This window comes from Phacochoerus africanus, chromosome 11 (genome assembly GCF_016906955.1).
Source record: "Phacochoerus africanus isolate WHEZ1 chromosome 11, ROS_Pafr_v1, whole genome shotgun sequence".
NCBI classification, from domain to species: Eukaryota; Metazoa; Chordata; class Mammalia; order Artiodactyla; family Suidae; genus Phacochoerus; species Phacochoerus africanus.
In genome coordinates, this window is record NC_062554.1 from 4,766,519 (window position 1) to 4,785,848 (window position 19,330).

General features: G+C 41.7%; 1 protein-coding gene across 1 annotated transcript; it reads left to right on the forward strand.

Annotated features, from left to right (window-relative positions):
- The first annotated feature begins 5,874 nt into the window (after positions 1-5,874).
- LOC125111455 (olfactory receptor 52R1) lies at positions 5,875-6,819 on the forward strand. The gene has a single exon (XM_047753395.1). The coding sequence runs from the start codon at positions 5,875-5,877 to the stop codon at positions 6,817-6,819; it is 945 nt and encodes a 314-aa protein (XP_047609351.1).
- Positions 6,820-19,330: the final 12,511 nt, after the last annotated feature.

Here is a 19,330-nt window from a genome sequence, read left to right on the forward strand (position 1 = left end):
TCGTTCCTGGGCCTGAAGAGACTAAAACTCACTTTTTAACTTTCCTTAGTAAGTGGTCTTTTCCCTATTTAGAGCGTTAGGCTCTGCTCTCTATTTTGCCACTTCAAAATTCCACAATATTATTTCCACAAAATTATTTTTGTCATAGTACTTTATTTTTTTCATTCTTTACTGAATAGGATTTTATTGGCTAAGTGTTGCAAAATTTGTCTAATTTCCAATTGACAGGTGTTTGGGTTTCCACATTTTGACTGTTATGTATACAGCTCCTATTTCCTTACAGAAGGAATTCAGAGATGGAAATTGAGAAAGAAAAGTGAGGATTTATTTTAAGTATAAATACACCTCTTTTTTTAACTTTTTTTTTCTTTTTCTTTCTTTTCTTTTTTTTTTTTTCTTTTTAGGGCTGCTGCATCTGAGGTATATTGAAGTTCCCAGGTTAGGGGTTGAATTGGCACTGCAGCTATTGGCCTACAGTACAGCCACAGTGACACACGATCTGAGCCCTGTCCGTGACCTACACCACAGCTTGCGGCAGTGCCAGATCCTTAACTGAGCGAGGCCAGGCATCAAACCTGCATCCTCATGGATACTAGTTGGGTTCTTCACCTGCTGAGACACAACGGGAACTCCTGAAACACACCTCTTAAAGGGAGGCGGGCAGAGAGGCAAGCAGCTGCCCTTTGTTTTTTTGGCACATTGGTTGTAAGGGGCATCTAATTGCATGGGCAGACTATTCACTGGGAAGGAAGGTTTGGGCATCTTATTCCTTAACATTCATTCCAGCTCCACCTTCCCAAAGGGAGGAGGGATTGTTTTCCTTATTTACCTTTTGATCAGAAGCGTCATGGCATGGGTTCATGATGGGTACTTCTTATCTGCATAGCTAAATTTGGTATAATTTTATTGTAATGAGGATATAATGAGCAACAGGTTACATTCAGATGCTGGAGACTTCCAGTCTTTTCCTCCGTTCTTTGTTTGCCTCCAGGGCCCTTATCACCCCAAAATGTGTGTTTTCTGATCAGTCTGGAGGTTCTGGCTTTTGTCTGCCCATGGACCCCTCTGTTTGCCTGATGTGTGGTTTCCTGCCATCTGGCCCAATGGTCCCCTTTCTCTGCTCATACCTAGCTATCTGCCTGCTGTAACACAACTACTATAAATATTCTCTAAATATTTTTAAAGTTGAAATACGTTTGATTTACAGTGTTATAACACTCTGACATTCTTGATGTAAATATAAACCATTAATTTGGAGTATCCAACTTGAAGTGGAACTGCCTGGTCAAAAAGATGGCTAACTTTGTTAGAAATTGCCAGAAAGACTCCTGATGTGCTTTTACTCGGTTGTGGGAATGCCCCATCTCCCCCACATTTTTTGCCAGTACTTAGTGTTGTCAATGTATTTCCTTTTAGTTATTCTAATGACTTCGCATTGGTATCTCATTGTGGTTTAAATTTTCATTTCCCCAATGAATAATAGTTTTGAGCATCTTTTCATATGTGTGTTAGATATTCATTTGCTTCTGTTTGTGATGTGCACAATTAAATCATGAGCTTAATGAGTTATTTATCTTGCTATTGGGGATTTTGTTTGTCAGATATATGCACTGTGAATATATTTTCATCTGTGGTTTGCCTTTTCACCTTCATGTCTTTTGAAGTAGATTAGGTTTTATATTGATGAAGTTCCAATGTTGATTTTTTTTTCTTTTAAAATCCCTTTTGTGTCCTATCTGAGAAATCTTTGCTCTCCACAAATTCATGACAACATTATCCTATTTATGTTTCTTTTAGAGTCTTTCTAGTTTTAGCTTAAAAATTTAGGTCTATATTACATCTCTAATAAAGATGTTTTACACTGAGGTAGGAATTGAGGTTTATTTTGTTTTTCACCCAGATATCCAGTTGTTCCACTACTATAAAGATATTTTTCTGTCACTAAAGTGCATTGATTTCTCTTTGAGAGTCAATTAATTGTGTTTGGGGCTATTTCGGATTTCCCTATAATCTTTTCCATAATGTATTGATCTATCCTTAGGCAAATGTGTTCTAAAGCACTCCTATCTAGATACGCAATTTCTTTAGAGCTGCAGTTAAAAATCCACTGGCTCATATTAAGTGAATTATTCATAAATGATGATTTAGAATAATGGATAAAAATGGATTTGTTGTTGTGTTGGTTTTCTAGGGCTATAGTTGCTGAAATCTCAGCTGCCTCGGTACACCGCTACTGAATAGAAGTGCAGAGACAGGGTTTTGGAGGAAGTGCAAAGAATAACTTTACTGTTTTGCCAGGCAAAGAGGGAACACAGCAAGCTAGTACCTCAAGGACTGTGGCCCCGAGGCGGGGGTAGTGAGGGGTCTTGGAGTGTTTAAGGAGCAGGATACAAGCAGGACATTTTCCTGATTGTGGGTGGAGAGGTAGTTGGGAGTCAGCACCGTCAACTCTCTGGTTCCAAAAGGTCGGGGTCTGCGCGCTTGGGAGCAGCACAGAGTTAACTCTCCCACCTGGGGGGGCTTTCAGCTCCTGCAGAACAGCTCCGAGGGCTCAGAATTATCTGCAGTCCTTGGGGATGAACAAAAGGCCCTTGACTTTGTTGAATGTCTAAACTAGTATCTGTCTTGCGTGATTTGTTTTTGTTGTTGTTTATTTTTCTTTCTGCATTTTCTAATTTCTCTGATTGGACTTACTCTTTGACTAAAGCTTTTCTACAGAAACAGGCAGGTAGAAGACATGTGTGGAGGTCTGTTCTGGGACGGCCCCATAGCACAGGGTCCTGCTAGGTTATACTTCCATAACCAAGGTCCATTGAGTGGATTGAATAACAGAAATGTATTGTGTCATAGTTTTGGAGCTTAGAAGTCCAAGGGGAAGGTATCAATCAGCAGGGCTGTGAGGGAGGATCTCTCCCTGGCGTCTCTCTCAGCTGCTGGTGGTTCGCTTGAAATCATGGCTTGTAAATGCATTACCTTGTAAATGCATTACCTTGATCTGTGCTTTCATGTCTACATGGCATTTCCTGGGCGCATGTCTCTGTCCAAATATTCCTTTTATAAGGACACCAGTCATACTGGATTAGGAACCGACTCTACTTCAGTATAACTGCATCTTAACTAACTACAGCTACAGTGAAGCTATTTCCAAGTGAGGTCATGTTCCGAGGTGGGGGGCAGGTAGAATATCAACATATGAATGGGGGGTACAATGCTGTCATTTCTCCTATTTATTGGGTGACCCTACTGGGGACTATCAACCTGGACACAGCCTCTCAGCTCTGAGGAACTGTTCCAAAGGGGTGAGGGAGGAGCCAGGTTAAATAGGAGTTTTTGCTGAAAAAAAAAATAGTGAAACATCAAAAGCTCACTACTAATCACACACACACACACACACACTCACACACACACACACACTCAGAGACATCTCAGGTTAATGAATTTAGTGCCTTTGTATGGGAAGATGCAAGAATCTGGCTCGTTGAAAACTATCTGGGGCCAGGATCCTATTTTTCTCCCTCCTGAATCCCCCTCAGGGTGTATCATGCCAGAGGGCAGAGTGTATCCTGGGCGGGAGGGGTGGGAGATGGGGCTCATGGCTTGATGGCTTAATGGCAGGCGACATTCTCTGCTTATGGGGGTGGCCGTGACTTTTTTTGTCCCTATGTCCTGGTGACCTTGTTCTCACAGAGCCCTGCCACCACTCGAAACATGTATACTTCATGCAAATGCTTATTCATACTTGCACATATATGCAAGACTATACACATGCAGAGTCGCAGGCAAACTGAGTCCTTTACACACACACTTATTAATTTCTCAGATATACACATCAACATACATGATAAATTCACACTTTCACGTCGTACAAAATATCCCTTCAACTATAAATATACATACTCTGACTGACAACAAAATACATGCATACAGGCAGACTCAACAACTCATATTCTCTTGCCTGCAGTCAAATCCCATGCCTTTGGATTTGTGTGTACAGAGGAGAGAGGGAACTAAGGGGTTAAAGCTCCCAGCTTTAGTCTCTAGTCCCAGAGGAAGCTCTTGCGAGTGTGAGCCACTGGGACCTACAGGGCAGAGAGAATTAATGCTTGGGGGAAGGGAAAGGCTTGACTTGAATAGGTTTTTAAAAAGGCTCTGGAGATTAGTCTCTGTTAAAAGCTGAATTCCAGAAGCCATTTAAAGCCACTGATGGTCCTGTTGGAACTGGTGAGAGACCAAGCTGAGCTCACAGTGAGTGGGTCCCTGAGCCTCCGTTGTCTCTGCAAGTCCCCGGAGCGGCTGTGCTCCAAGTCTTCAAGGAGCCGGGAGGCCAAGTGTGCACTGAGCAAAGCATCCTGACTCACTGGAGGCTCCAGGTCCAGAGACCTACGATTGCTAAGCTTCCTCCTGAGACAGGAAGAAGGTTTGCTGCTTGAACTGTGCCCTCCAGGGAAACTCTAGGAAAAGTAGTTTTTAAAAAAAAAAAAAAAAAAAAGCGCACAGCTTTTATTTGGGGCAAAAGGAGTGCTTAAGCCCCGCAGGCAGCATCTCAGGTAGCCCTGAGAAAAGTGCTCTGAGGAGGTGATGGGGAAGTTAGGATTTGTAGGAGTTTTGCAACAGAGGGCAGGAATGAACAAAAGATTACTGCTAAGAACAGAAAACCAGATAGAGGCATTTGGTGCATATCTGTGGGAAGGTGCAAAGGTCTGGGCTCCCTGAAACCATTCCTGTGATATGGACGTCAGCCCTCTGGGACCAGTGTCCTGTGTTTTCACAGCCTGAGTTCCCTCAGGCTCACTGTTAGGAGTGGCCGCAGTGTGATGGGCTGCTAGACGGCAGTATTCTTTGTTACCTTCCCGAGTTCCCTCAGGGCTCCATGGCTCACCCTTGGAGGTGGCTGCAGGCGCTGATGACTGTGACATCTTTTGTTTGGTATACCTGTGGTACAGGTGAAGGGGAGCTGCATGCAGCCATACACACATTCTACAGATGTTTGCTGCTGGTCTCATGAAGGTTGCTACCGTCATGAGAAGCAGACATCACCACGAAGGATTTTAATGGTTTATTAGATTCACGGAGATGTAAGAATTGGGTTCATAAAATCTTCTCCTAAAACTATCTGACTATCTGAGGACCTGTTGTGCCAGTTTTCCCAGAGCACACAGGGCCTCGCTCCAGGTCTCCACCCTGAGCTCCGCTCAGGGGGTGTTGCAGGTGGCACGTGCAGTGGCACGTGCAGTGGCTCATGATTTAATCCATGAAGAGCCTGATGGCAAGTGCCAAACTCCAGCTCACAGTAGGAGAACTGCTTCCATACACTGTCCCCCCTGAACCCCACCCTGCTCTAGCATTATTGTTCTTTGCCTTAGTCTTAGACACCCCAGAGTAAGAAGCTTCTGCATTTCCCTGAAAGATCCCCAGCCCATTTCAGTCTTGATCGCTGCAGGTTTGAGCAACATGGATTGAACGGATGGGCATAACTATTTCCACATAATGAGTGAGAGTGATGGCATCAGGTTCCATAGGAATAATAGAACAGAGGGAAAGAATAACTATGAGATTATTTTTCAAGATAGTTTCCCTTTAGCAGATTCTACTTCCCAAAAATATCGATTATTATGAAATATTACACTTGAAGCTAGTATGTTCTGAACCCATTTCCAAGGACATATGGATAAAGAGTAATGAGTAGCATCATTTTATATTGCCAAATTTTATGTATTAAAGGAGTTGAAATTATTCTGGTTACCATCAAACCCCGCAGCCATCTCATTCAATTGTTCTACCCAAAAGATTATCCACAATAATAATTTGTTTTATTGTTATCACTTACAGAGAGTAGATTTGCCTTCCCAATGGAGAAAAATGAACTGTCCCGCGATGCTGACTTCAGGGAATAGCTCTTCTCACCCCGTGTCCTTCATCCTGCTCGGGATCCCAGGATTCGAGAATTCCCAGTTCTGGGTTGCCTTTCCATTCTGTGCCATGTATGTGGTAGCTGTAGTTGGCAACATCACTGTCCTTTTTATAATCCAAACTGATCCCACCTTGCACGAGCCCATGTACCTCTTTCTGGCCATGCTGGCCATCACTGACCTGGTTCTCTCCACTTCCACCCAACCGAAAATGCTGGCCGTACTCTGGTTTCACGCTCATGAGATTGAACATCACGCCTGCCTCATCCAGATGTTCTTTATTCACGCCTTTTCTTCCGGGGAGTCTGGGGTGCTCATGACCATGGCCTTGGACCGTTATGTGGCCGTCTGCATGCCGCTCCGTTATTCTAGTATCCTGACCCCGACTGTAGTGGGGAAACTGGGGGCAGTTGTGATGGTAAGAGGGCTGCTGTGGGTGAGTCCTTTCTGCTTCCTGGTCGCCAGGATGCCCTTCTGCCCCACTAAGATCATTCCACAGTCGTACTGTGAGCACATGGCTGTGCTCAAGTTGGTGTGTGCCGATACTAGAGGAAATCGTGTGTATGGGCTCTTTGCAGCCTTGTCTGTGGTCGGCTTTGACCTGACGGTCATCATTGTGTCCTATGTGATGATTCTGAGAACTGTGCTGGGGTTGCCCTCCAGGGAAGCCCGGCTCAAGGCTTTGGGCACATGTGCTTCCCATATCTGTGTCATCTTGGCTTTTTATATCCCAGGCCTGTTTACTTTCTTCACCCACCGCTTTGGACGTCATGTGCCCCGAGTGCTACACGTAATGTTGGCAAATCTCTACCTACTTGTACCCCCCATGCTCAACCCCATCATCTACGGCCTTAGAACCAAACAGATCAGGGACAGGGTTATTCACGGATGCTGCGGGAAAGACTTCTGAGTCAAGCAGAGCAGGGTTCCAGCCACCCGACCTGCCCTGCTGATCCGGGGAAAGTTTGCCAGGCTGCCACATATTGTCCCAAAGTCGTCCCCGTGAATAACTGGCTCAGAGGTCAGCAACTTCCCTGAAGCAAGAGTAACAATTTTCAGGATGCCGAGTATTCTCTCAGAGAAGTGATTGACAACGGACACAAGGTTGACCCACGTTAATCATCACAAGAAAACAGTAAAAGCCATCCTTCCCTAGCAAATTATTGAAGATCTGAAAATAATATCATCTTCCAAGAGCACTAAAATGAAAAGTATTTTTACATTTTTGGTAGAAGTCTAAGTTCCTATATCTTGCTATAAAGGAGTTTAGAAATTTCCATTAAAACAGTTTAGAAGTACATACATGTTCCTCATTTTAGAATCTTGCCGAGACCAGCTCAGCAGGATGGGGCTGAAGAACGGGTGCTATGGAACTTAAGGAAAAAAAAGTTAACAAAAAACAAGACACACAGAGACATTTATCTTAAGTAAAGGTGGGAACCGGGGAACTCAAGGTCTCAGGGACCAAGAGCGCTGCCTCAAGAAACCACACTGCTTTTATTGTGCTCTTGAGGATGACGCCAAGTGAAAAGGGGGTTGTAGGTGCAGGATATAGGTTTTTTTTTTTTATTATTTTATAAGTTCTTTTATTACTTTAAAAGTCACTTAGCTGGTAGCTGGTTAAACTTTTACTCTAAACTTTAGGCATTTAAGAATCATTAGCATTTGAGTTACCTATCTATGCATAGCCTTTCAGAGAATCCTCACTGTGCTTCCGCAAACTGCATGCCTTTGGGTCTTTGTTCCTAAACTTAAGTCATTTACCATCAACGTGACTGTTTCTCAGGCAGGAAGACGGGACAAAGTAAAGAAGGACAAGATGGAGTTTTCAGCAAAGAGGCTAAGAAAATATTATAAAAACATGTCTCGCAACAGAATCTCTTTATAGAAATAGAATTTTAGGGAAAATGTATAAAGACATGTACAGATTCATTGTTTATAAAAACAAAAACAAGAAAACATTCAACTTTTGATCTATATAAAACCAGATAAAGTAATGAGCAATTGAATATCATGTGTCCTTTAACTACTGTATTTGCAAAAAGTATCTAAAGACAGCAAAATGTCAAGATACAGTGTGAAATTTTAAAAATTGCCCATAGAGCTGATGCCAAGTCTAAAAAGGAATATATATGCATTCAAAAAATTTGGGAAACAGGAGTTCCCGTCGTGGCGCAGTGGTTAACGAATCCGACTAGGAACCATGAGGTTGCGGGTTCGGTCCCTGCCCTTGCTCAGTGGGTTGACGATCCGGCGTTGTCGTGAGCTGTGGTGTAGGTTGCAGACGCGGCTCGGATCCCGCACTGCTGTGGCTCTGGCGTAGGCCGGTGGCTCCAGCTCCGATTCAACCCCTAGCCTGGGAACCTCCATATGCCGCGGGAGCGGCCCAAGAAATAGCAACAACAACGACAAAAGACAAAAAAAAAAATTTGGGAAACACATCCAAATGCTAAAAATATCTAATAATAATAGTAGTGAGATTTGTCATATTTTAATTATCTTTGGGGGGGGGGTTGGTCTTTTTAGGGCTGTACCTACAGCATAAGGAAGTTCCCAGGCTAGGGGTCTAAATGGAGCTACAGCTGCTGGCTTATGCCACAGCCATGGCAACACAGGATCTGAGCCTGAGCTGTTTCTGCGACCTACACCACAGCTCACAGCAAAGCCAGATCCTTAACCCACTGAGCGAGGCCAGGGATCAAACTCTCGTCCTCATGGACACTAGTCAGTTTTGTTAACCACTGAGCCATGACAGGAACTCCATATTTTAATTATATTTTGCATCTTTGTGTATTTTTAAAAATTATCCTTGATTAAAGACGTTTGATGTCATTATGAGAAAAAATCATCAAAATAGCAACAAAAGTGTACAGAAGAGGTTAATGCACTACCAAAGCCTAGGGGAGTGGGCTGGGTGATTTGAGAGCATGAGGAATTTGAATAGATTAAGTTCCAGAAAAGTTTCAAGATGTAAAGTTGCTGCTAGAGTCACAATTTATTGAGACTGCTAAGAGTGAGAATTAGGCGCGCTAAATGATGGTTTCTCCTGCCAGTATTTGCCAATTCCCTGATGTCAGCAGATTTCAAATGGAGGAGTTTTGAAGAAGAGGAAGAAGAGCCTGTTCTAAAGATAACTACGTTGTATGCTTAAAGGAAGTAAGGAAGTCACTAGACATTTGATTATGTGTTAATATTCAATTTCCTTTAAAATTAAAATTTTAACCTATTTTAGAAAACTGCATTTCCTTTATTGTTCTCATATTTTTTCAACGTTATGGAGTTTATTTAACATGCAAATAAGTTGCATGTATTTAATGCCTTTTGATGAGTGGGACCTATGTATGCACCTGTGATACCATCCCCGAAACCAAGGAAATAAACAGGTCTATCACAATCACTGCATTTGTATGTTGATCCTCACTCACCAACCATTCTTTTGCCAATAGTGAAGAAGGTTCTAGAATTCAGACTCTTACGTTATTAAAACTAACATCAGATGAATGCTTAAGAGGAATCACGAATAGGCTTTCTTTCAAGAAGTAACAGCTATTAGAGGCTAAAAGTGCCCCCAGAAATGAATAGGTATCCTGAAGGAGCATTTTCATAATTTCCAAATTTTACCACTGTAAGGAACCAGGACCCTCTTATTAGGAAATTACTTAATAATAGTCCCTCTCTTTTACTTTTTGTTATTGTTGTTGTTTTATGGCCAAACACAAGGCATATGGAAAATCCCAGGCCAGAGACTTAATCCAAGCTACAGCTGCGACCATGCCGTAGCTGCAACAAAGATGGATCCTTTGATCCAAGGATCAAACCTGAGCCTCCACAGGGACCTGAGCTACTGCAGTCGGATTCTTGACCCATGTGCCACAATAGGAACTCCCCTCTTTTTTAATTCTTAAAATTAGCTTTATGTCTATTTAACTCGTGACCCAATAAAATGCAAACATTTTAATACATAGTTTAATGAGTTCTGACACATAAATATCTGTCTGGCTCCCACCCAATTAAGATACAGAATATTTCCGGGAGTTCTCATCGTGGCTCAGTGGTTAACAAATCCGACTAGGAACCATGAGGGTGCGGGTTCAATCCCTGGCCTTGCTCAGTGGGTTAAGGATCCGGTGTTGCCGTGAGCTGTGGTGTAGGTCGCAGATGCGGCCCGGATCCCGCGTTGCTGTGGCTCTGGCATAGTCCGGTGGCTACAGCTCCAATTGGACCCCTAGCCTGGGAACCTCCATATGCCACCGGAGCGGCCCCAGAAAAGACAAAAAAAAAAAAAAAAAAAAGGACGTAGAATATTTCCATCGCTTCATAAAGATTTTTGCTGTCTCTTTATAGTCAAACACACTCCTCTATCCCAAGCTGGCAAATCCTGATCTAACTAGAACTTGAGTCTAGCATCTTGCTCAGTGTAAAGCTTTTCAGATTCATTCATAGGACTGCATATGTGAGAAGTTCATTTCCTATTATGGCTCAGTAGCATATTTTATTTATACCTAATTTGGTATATTGTTACCTTTTTCTTTGATTCACCCCTTCTAGTCTTTTTTTTTTTTTTTTGTCTTTTGTCTTTTTAGGGCTGCACTCACAGCTTACGGAGGTTCCCAGGCTAGGGGTCTAATCGGAGCTATTGCCCTCAGCCTACACCTGAGCCACAGCAACACCAGATCTGAGCTGCATCTGTGACCTACACCACAGCTCGTGGCAATACCAGATCCTTAACCCACTGAGCGAGGCCAGGGATCGAACCCACAACCTCATGGTTCCTAGCTGGATTCATTTCCTCTGTGCAACGGCGGGAACTCCTCACCCCTTCTAGTCTTTACTTCCAAACATATCAATCTGTTACCTGTCTTGGAGCTTTGTTCTTAATCACCTCACTTTCCCACAGTGTTCTTGCTGGGACATTCTGTCTCCTTTTCATCACTCTTTAGGTCTCAACTAATACCAACTTATCAGTGAATAGTGTTTTTTAACCTGTGTATCTCAGCTAGATCTTGCCCCTTATAATTTTCTTTCAACATATGTATTTTATTTCCTCCCTATCTTAGCCCACTATGTAATTATTTAAATTATTTATTATCCGATCCTCTGATTTGAATATAAATTCTGTGAAAGCATGTAATAATTGTTTACTATTCTATCCTAACAATTCTGTGCTAATTAATATTCGTTTATTATTCTATCTATTTTGTAGTGAAACCGAGCTCAGTACAAAAAAAGCTAGTTAGGTGAATGACTAAATGTTTACACGCCTCTGATAACATTGTCCCAGCAATTCCACTATGGACCGCAAAATGGCATTTGCAGGTGCATTTTTCCCTTATTCCTCCAAAACTGGATACCAGGTTTCAGTCCGAAGGGCTCCTTTCATTATCTCCATGGAAATTTTGAAAGACGTTATTTATCAAATGAGGCAAATTTGTTATAAATAACAGTTGCCCCCTTCACTTCTTTTTATTGACAGACATAAAGTATTTTAATTTCTGCTCAAGAAATGCGTATTGAACAGTTACCTGCACTCAACATTCTGTAAGAGCATGGGGATGGAAAACAAGGGAAACTGTCAACAGAGCATCTAATTGGCAGGAGAAGCAAAATAAGCACACAGAATACCCACAGTTCCAGCTCCAGTATAAAAACTGAGTACTTAAGCTGTGCAGATCTATCAGGACGAGAAGCATCCTTAAGTGTGCTGAATCAACGAACATAGGTGTTTACCTTCATCATACCCTAAGGACCATTGGGTCCAGGGCATCACGTTGTAATTAGACTCAAGCTGGGCTGGAGGCATGTGTAAAAACTATCCAACGACCCTTTGAGTGGTGAACCCAATTGCCCACTTGTACGATGGGCAAAGTCATCACCTCCCCTCTCTTCCTTCAAGTAACACATGTGTCTAAAGTGACACAGTGGCCAAGCCAGACCAGACGGAACTTATCCAATGCAGTCCCTAGCAAGTCAGCTTCTCCTGGGTTTTAAACCTTGCTGAGAGCCAAGCCAGGCTTCCAGGGCTCCATTCTAGAGTAATGTCAAGTGGGGACTCTTCATTAGTATTGTCTGCTCTGCACAGAACCAAACAAAGCATTATTGCTACGATGGCATTTGATATTCAGATTCAAGAAGCACTTCTTTATCACTTACATGTCAGTACTACACGTGATGCTGGGGTTATAGAGATCAAAAGTTCATGGCTCATCCTAAAAAACCCTCCTCTGTGCTCTCACAGCGGCTGGTAAAATCTGCTGTCATCACACTCACTCCTAAACACCGTCAAGATCTGATTGTGCATTTGAAGGTTGATTCTCACTCTGCTCATCCTGAAGTCACTGACTCATCCTGCTCTGTCTTCGGAGCCTAGAACTCCCAGGGCCAGAGGAGGAAGGAAAAAAATGTCTAAAGAGGTCTGGTGCCTGACTGTACAGAGCACAGCCCTCACCCCATTCCCATCCCCATCCCCGGTAACATGCCGTCTTTGGGTTCTGCTTTTCAGTGGGTCTATCTTAGCTTTGGACCCTCCTAGAAGAATCTGGGTCCTCTCATTTCTGGAAATCTTCTAGAGAGCAGCTCCAATATTTCTTCCAGGCCTTTGCATCATTGCACACGCACGTGTACAAGTAGCTGTAATTATACAGTTACATTGTGTAGATTAGGAAACAGAAGCCAAATAATCTAAGTACCATCCTTGCGTATGTTTCTGAGCCAGAATGTATAGCAGAGTCAGAAAGTAGAGGGGGAAATAAACAAACAGATAAACAAAAAGCAGATCTGCTGGGTAGGGCTTGACCCTTTCTAGGAAATCAGTTACAGGTTTTATAACTCTGAGGAGAAATTCATATTAATGGTGCCCCTGGAGGGGTGCAACATGGCTCCCTAGGAAAAATTTAAAAATAAATGTGTGCCCATTTCTGTTTCTGGAATGTGCCAGTTCCATTGTACACCTCATATTTTAAAAAAAGATCCAGGCCCGTAGGGGAGGGGATAAAGGATACCTTCATAGCAGGTTCTCTGTTTTAATTGGATCCTAGACTGGAGCAGAAAGGGCTCAGTGGCTTTTGTAAACCAGATGTGCAGCAGCGATTCTCCTGTTTCCAGGAACAGGGCACCAGAATCTGTAGGATCACTACCCACGATGAGGGCGAGGCGTCAGGAAGATCTATTGAGAGGATTGCAGGTGTTGCTCTGGAAAAGGAATAGAGAAATCTAGCATGTGGTGCTACAGACTCTGGACCAACTCGGGGTGGTGGCTTGAATTACCAACCAAACTTACTTTCTAAGCTAGTTTTCTTGAATCCGCCCGGGAGAGGGAGTCATTCCTTCCTTCATTCATTCTGTAATTTTTCAGTAGTGACTCTTCTATGTGTCTTCCCTCTGACTAATAATCCTCAACAGCCATGCTTTTTGTGGTCTTTCAACTGACTGAGGTTTTTTGAGGGCAGCCGCTAAATCATGCCTATTGCCGCATGCCCCACACTTGGCAGCCTGGGGTAGCGTAAGGGTTTAAATGAGCAGACTAGTGAATGATGGGTAGTATATTCTAAAAAGGTCTCATTTGGGATTTGAAGAAAACAAATGGCCTATTTTGTGGGTTTTGTTGTGATCTCTCACTGGCACAATGTACACAAGTGTGTGAACCTAAACTGCATCATTGGTTTATGGATCCACTGGCAGTAGTGATGCTTCCGGCAGCAGGTACTGAAGAATCTAGTCCTCTAGGCATCATCCCTTTTCCCAAGGTTCCCAGAAAAGAGGCCCAAGATTTCCCTAGAGGTAGCAGAAAAGTAAGAGAAAAGCTACAGAGCCAGGAGACATGGAAACCAGCCCCAGCTCAGGACTTGCCTTCAGGCTGTGACTGGGGCTGTTCTCTTCTCTGCACCAGCTCTTCGAGTAAAACAACCATCACTGATCAGAGCTGCCTACTTCCCAAAAACAGAGAACATTTCCATGCAAACATAAGCGCACAGGGCAGTTTGAAGATTTATGAATCTCCCACATTGGCAGGGAGACGAGGGCAGGAAAGGCCTCAGGAAAGAGAATCACCGAGGCGGTGATTAGTCTGTGTCTTAACCTGATTTGTTTTAATTCATAAGAGGTGAAAAATGAAAAGTAAAGCTGAAGCATCAGTATTTGCAAAGACAGTAAACCAGGAAAGATACGGGAGGAGCAGCCAAAGGGCTGTGGAGAGAAATAAACTGCAGAGCCAGATGCAGGCCTGATGTTGCCTGGGAGCTTAGGATTTTCGCTTGTAGCACTGTCCTCCACCCTGCGTTTTAATCGAAAATCAATCATCGGCCAATCCAGGTGGGGACTTGCCCTGTTGGGGCTCAGAAAGAAACTGGGATTCAAGGGAAAAAAGGAAACCCCGACAAGTAATGCTGGCCCCCATATCAAGGCAAAATCATGAACACATGCTCAGCAGCCTATAAAGAATCAAATAGAGAGGGAGAGGATGGGTAAGTTCTGGTGGAGTCAGATATCTCTCTTCTCTTTCTCCCACTTTCTTAATTTTTTCTGATATAGTTTAATTCAATGCATGTAAAAGGGAAGAGTGGCTAAATACACCCACAGGCATAATGAAAAAATAATTCATTCCTTTAGACAAAATTGGCTTTTATGTGGAAAAAAAGGACAAGGGTTAATGTACCATTTACTGTGACTCACTTCCACTTGGAGATTTAAGTTCGAAGTGTTTATTCTTTATTCCATAAATTTGGGTCTTTGATTTATAAACATGGCCATCAGGAGAAAATATAGCCCATCTTTTTAAGGTTTAATTTAGGAAAACGATGTGTATTTATTAACATATGATAAGTGGTTTCCTGTTCAGACCATTCTCTAATCACTCAGCTTTCATGCTTCCCAGCCTTCTCAAAAATAATGTGTTTATGACTCAGTTAGTCTCTTCTGCAGGTAGGCCCTTTCTTCATCAGTGGTCGCCCTCTGATGCTGCCGCTGGAGACGAGCCTGCCACCATTCCTTGTGTCTTTCAAGGTGGGCGGAGTCCCAGTTCTGGATCCGATTCCTGCTCTGCGTCAGCTACACTATGGTTATAAGAACCAGCGGTTCTCTGGTGCGGCCTCCTCTATCTACTTCTATGAACCATGTATTTCTCCCTGGCCTGCTAGCTTTCACGGAGGAGACCTTCTTACTGTCACTTAACCTAAGATGCTGTTCATTTTATTGGTTCCAAACCCATAGAATCCATTCGTGTTACTGCCTCTACAATGCCAGCTCTGTTTTTTATCCATACTCTCTGTCAGTCAGGGCTGGTCACACGTCATCTGGGTACCAGCAGTCTCCAACCACTTTCCATTTTGTCTTGTTCCAATAATCGATGGCCACGCTAGGAACAGCCGTGAAAACACAAAGCATTCTGTGAGCAAACGTCCTTTGCGTCCTCTTCTCCTGATTGCCCTTCTGTCCCAACCAAATCATCCCCTAGACCTACGGTGAGCATGTGGCTATGCTGACACCAGACCACACCTATGGTTGGATGTGCTATATATATATGTCATTACAACAATATCCGCTGTGGTATTGCAGGCTAGGCTCTAGCTCCCCTACGGAAAAGCCCTGCCCCAGGTAGGTGGCCCATGCTCCACACATTTCTGCCATCTGGTCTCTGTACACCTCAGGGACTTCACTCCTTCTTCCATTGTTTTCACTGCCATATGGTCAGAGTAGCTCCAATCACTGTTTTACAGTTGATTGCTTCTTAATTATACATGTACCTTGTTATTTTCATGTCTTGCATGTCCATCTATTTTAATACCCAATTAGTTCTTTGCATATTTCATGTGATACATATGACACATTAATTGTTATCTATGGGTAATCATCTTGAATATTCCTCTATTACAGTGTAGCTATAAACCTCTCTGATACGTAACAGATACTCAATAAATATTATGTTGAATCAAGTGAGCATATCCAGTGTGACTCTGCCTTCTTTAAAAGATATATTTTGCCTTCTGCAAAAGCTGTTCCCATTTAAAAAATAAATTCTGTATACCAGTAAAACCTATGATAACCTATGATATGCATACATAACTTTATTCTGGATCCAAGGATTTCAGAATGTTAAAAAAATTGCTATTAGCATTTCCTAGAGATATTTATTTTAAGACTATACTAGTAGACACCCCAGAAGCATTTTATTTTCCAGATAGGAAAATTAGAGACTTAGCCTTTTGCAAATTCATCCTAATGAAATATAAAACAAAAGGCTATTAACGCCATATCTTTAAACCACTTAATGAGGCTAGAGATCCAACCTACCTCCTATGGATACTAGTTGGGTTCATTACTGCTGAGCCACAATGGGGACTCCCATGTCTTTAAAAAAAATAATAATTCAGTGAATTGTATTATATTTCTAGTTGTACAGTCATAATCACAATCTAATTTTAGAACATTTCCATACTAAACCCCTAGTCCAGGCCCCCCAACCTGGGCTTTTTGGTAGCCATAAGTTTTTCAAAGTCTGTGAGTTTGTTTCTGTTTTGCAGATAATTTTTTGTATCCTTTTTTTAGATTCCACACATAAGTGATATCATATGAGGTTTATGTCTCATTGTCTGACTAACTTCATTTAGTACGATAATTTATAGGTTCATCCATGTTGCTTCAAATGCCATTATATTTTTTTTCATGGCTGAGTAATATCCCACTGTATGTATGTATGTATGTATATATATATATATATATATACCACTTTTTCTTTATCCATTACATTTTAGATGGACATTTAGTTTGCTTCTATGTCTTTCTTGGCTATTGTAGATAGTGTTGCTATGAACATGTGGGTACATGTATCTTTTTGAGTCATGGTTTTCTTTTTTTGTATTTTTAGGACTGTAGCCATGGTATATGGAAGTTCCCAGCTTACAGGCTGAATTGGAGCTGTAGCTGCCAGCCTATGCCACAGCCACAGCAACGCCAGATCCAAGATACATCTTCAACCTACAGTGTAGCTCATGGCAACACCAGATCCTTAACCCACTAAGCAAGGCTGGGGATCAAACCCACATCCTCATGGATACTAGTTGGGGTTGTCACCACTGAGCCATGACAGAAACTCCCTTGAGTCATGGTTTTCTTCAGATAGATGCCCAGGAGAGAGATTGCTCAATCATATGGTAATTCTGTTTTTAATTTTTTGAGGAATCTCCATACTGTTTTCCATAGTGGTTGCACCAGTTTACATTCTCACCAACAGTGTAAGAGAGTTCCTTTTTTTTTTTTCATCCCCTCCAGCATTTATTGTTTATAGACATTTTGATGATGGCCATTCTGGCTGGTGTAAAGTGGTACCTCATTGTAGTTTTGATTTGCATTTCTCTAATAATTAGTGATATTGAACATATTTTCTTTTTTTTTTTTTTTTGACCATCTGTATGTCTTCTTTGGAGAAATGTCAGTTTAGATCTTCTTCTCATTTTTGATGGGGCTGTTATTTTTTTTTTATATTGATGGTGTTTATATAGTTTGGAAATTAATCCCTCATCAGTCATATTATTTGCAAACATTTTTTCCCATTCTGTGCATTGTCTTTTCATTTTGTTTATAGTTTCCTCTGCTGTGCAAAAATTTTTAAGTTTAATTAGGTCCCATTTTGTTATTTTCATTTTTATCTTCATTATTCTAGGAGGTGGATCCGAGAAGATATTGCTGCAGTTTATGTAAGAGAGAGTTTGGCCTATGTTTTCCTCTAAGAGTGTTATAGTATCCAGTCTTACACTGAGGTCTTCAGTTTATTTTGGGGTATAGTGTTAGAGTGTTCTAATTTTATTCTTTTGCATGTAGCTTTCCAGTTTCCCAGGAAAACTTATTCAAGAGACTATCTTTCTTCCACTGTGTGTTCTTGCCTCCTTTGTCATACATTAGTTGACCATAGTTGTGTGGGTTTATTTCTGGGCTTTCTACCCTTTTGCATATCAGTGATGCACATAGATCCAAAATACTCAACAAAATACTATCAAACCAAATCCAGAAATACATAAAGAGGATCATACACCATGATCAAGTGGGATTCATCCCAGGCATGCAAGGTTTTTTCAATATCCACAAATCAATCAGGGTGATAGACCACATTAACAAACTGAAGAATAAAAATCATATGATAATCTCAATAGATGAAGGAAAAGCCTTTGACAAAATCCCATACTCATTTCTGATAAAAACCCTCCAGAAAGTGGGCATGGAGGGAACCTACCTCAACATAATAAAGACCGTATGTGACAAACTCAGTTAACATCATTCTCAATGGTGAAAAGCTGAAAGAATTCCCACTAAGATCAGGGACGAGACAAGGATGTCCATTCTTGCCACTTCTATTAAGCATAATTTTGGAAGTCCTAGCCATGGAAATCAGAGAAGGAAATGGAAAAAAGAAAACAAATTGGAAAAAAAGAAGTAAAACTATCACTGTTTGCAGATAACACGATACTATACATAGAAAACCCTAAATATGCCACCAGAAAACAGCTCACCAATGAATTTGGTAAAGTGGAAGGACACAAATTAATACAGAGAAATATATTGCATTCATATAAAGTAACAATGAAAGATCAGAAAGAGAAATTAGGGGAAAAAAATCCCATTTACCATTTCATCAAAAATAGTAAAATATCCAGGAATAAAACTACCTAAAGAGACATAAGACCTGTACTCTGAAAACTGTAAGCAATGATGAAAGAAATCAAAGATGACACAAACAGATGGAAAGATATACCATGCTCTTGGATTGGAAGAATCAATATTGTCAGAATAAGTATACTATCCAAGACAATCGGCAGATTCAATACAATGCCAATCAAATTACCAATGGCATTTTTCACACAACTAGACCAAAAAGCTTTGTTATTTTGTATGGAAATACAAAAGACCCCAAACAGCAATCCTAAGAAAGAGAATCGCAGCTGGAGGAATCAGGCTCCCTGACTTGAGACTATACTACTAAGTTATAGTAATAAAAAGAGTATGGTACTGGTCCAACTGTGTTCTGAATGGTGGCTCTGTAGCTGATTCTGCCAAATGACGAAAGCAGTAACCATGAGGGGAATGAGGTGACTCATACACGTTTGGGCACATACACAGACATTGTTCTCTTCTCTACCAATTATCTATCAGGGCACTCATAGAAAATGTGGCAAGTGAACTGGACAGATAATGCCACTGCTGGTACATTCTGTGTGGCTGAGCCTCTGCCTTCTAGAAACCACTCCCCCTACTTAAATTTAAATTGTGCCCTTTGTAACATGTCAAAACTCCAGCAACTGAACCTTAGATTTTGCCAAATACCAAAGACCATACCCTGCAGAGGGAGCTCCATGTCTGAAGCATGTCTCTGTATAGTCTGTTCTACTCAGAAATGAGTATCTGTTATCACAATTGTTCTGAGAAAGCAGAGGGAG

Coding starts and splice junctions, on each gene's coding strand:
- LOC125111455 (XM_047753395.1), top strand. CDS start 5,875: ATGCTGACTTCAGGGAATAGCTCTTCTCACCCCGTGTCCTTCATCCTG.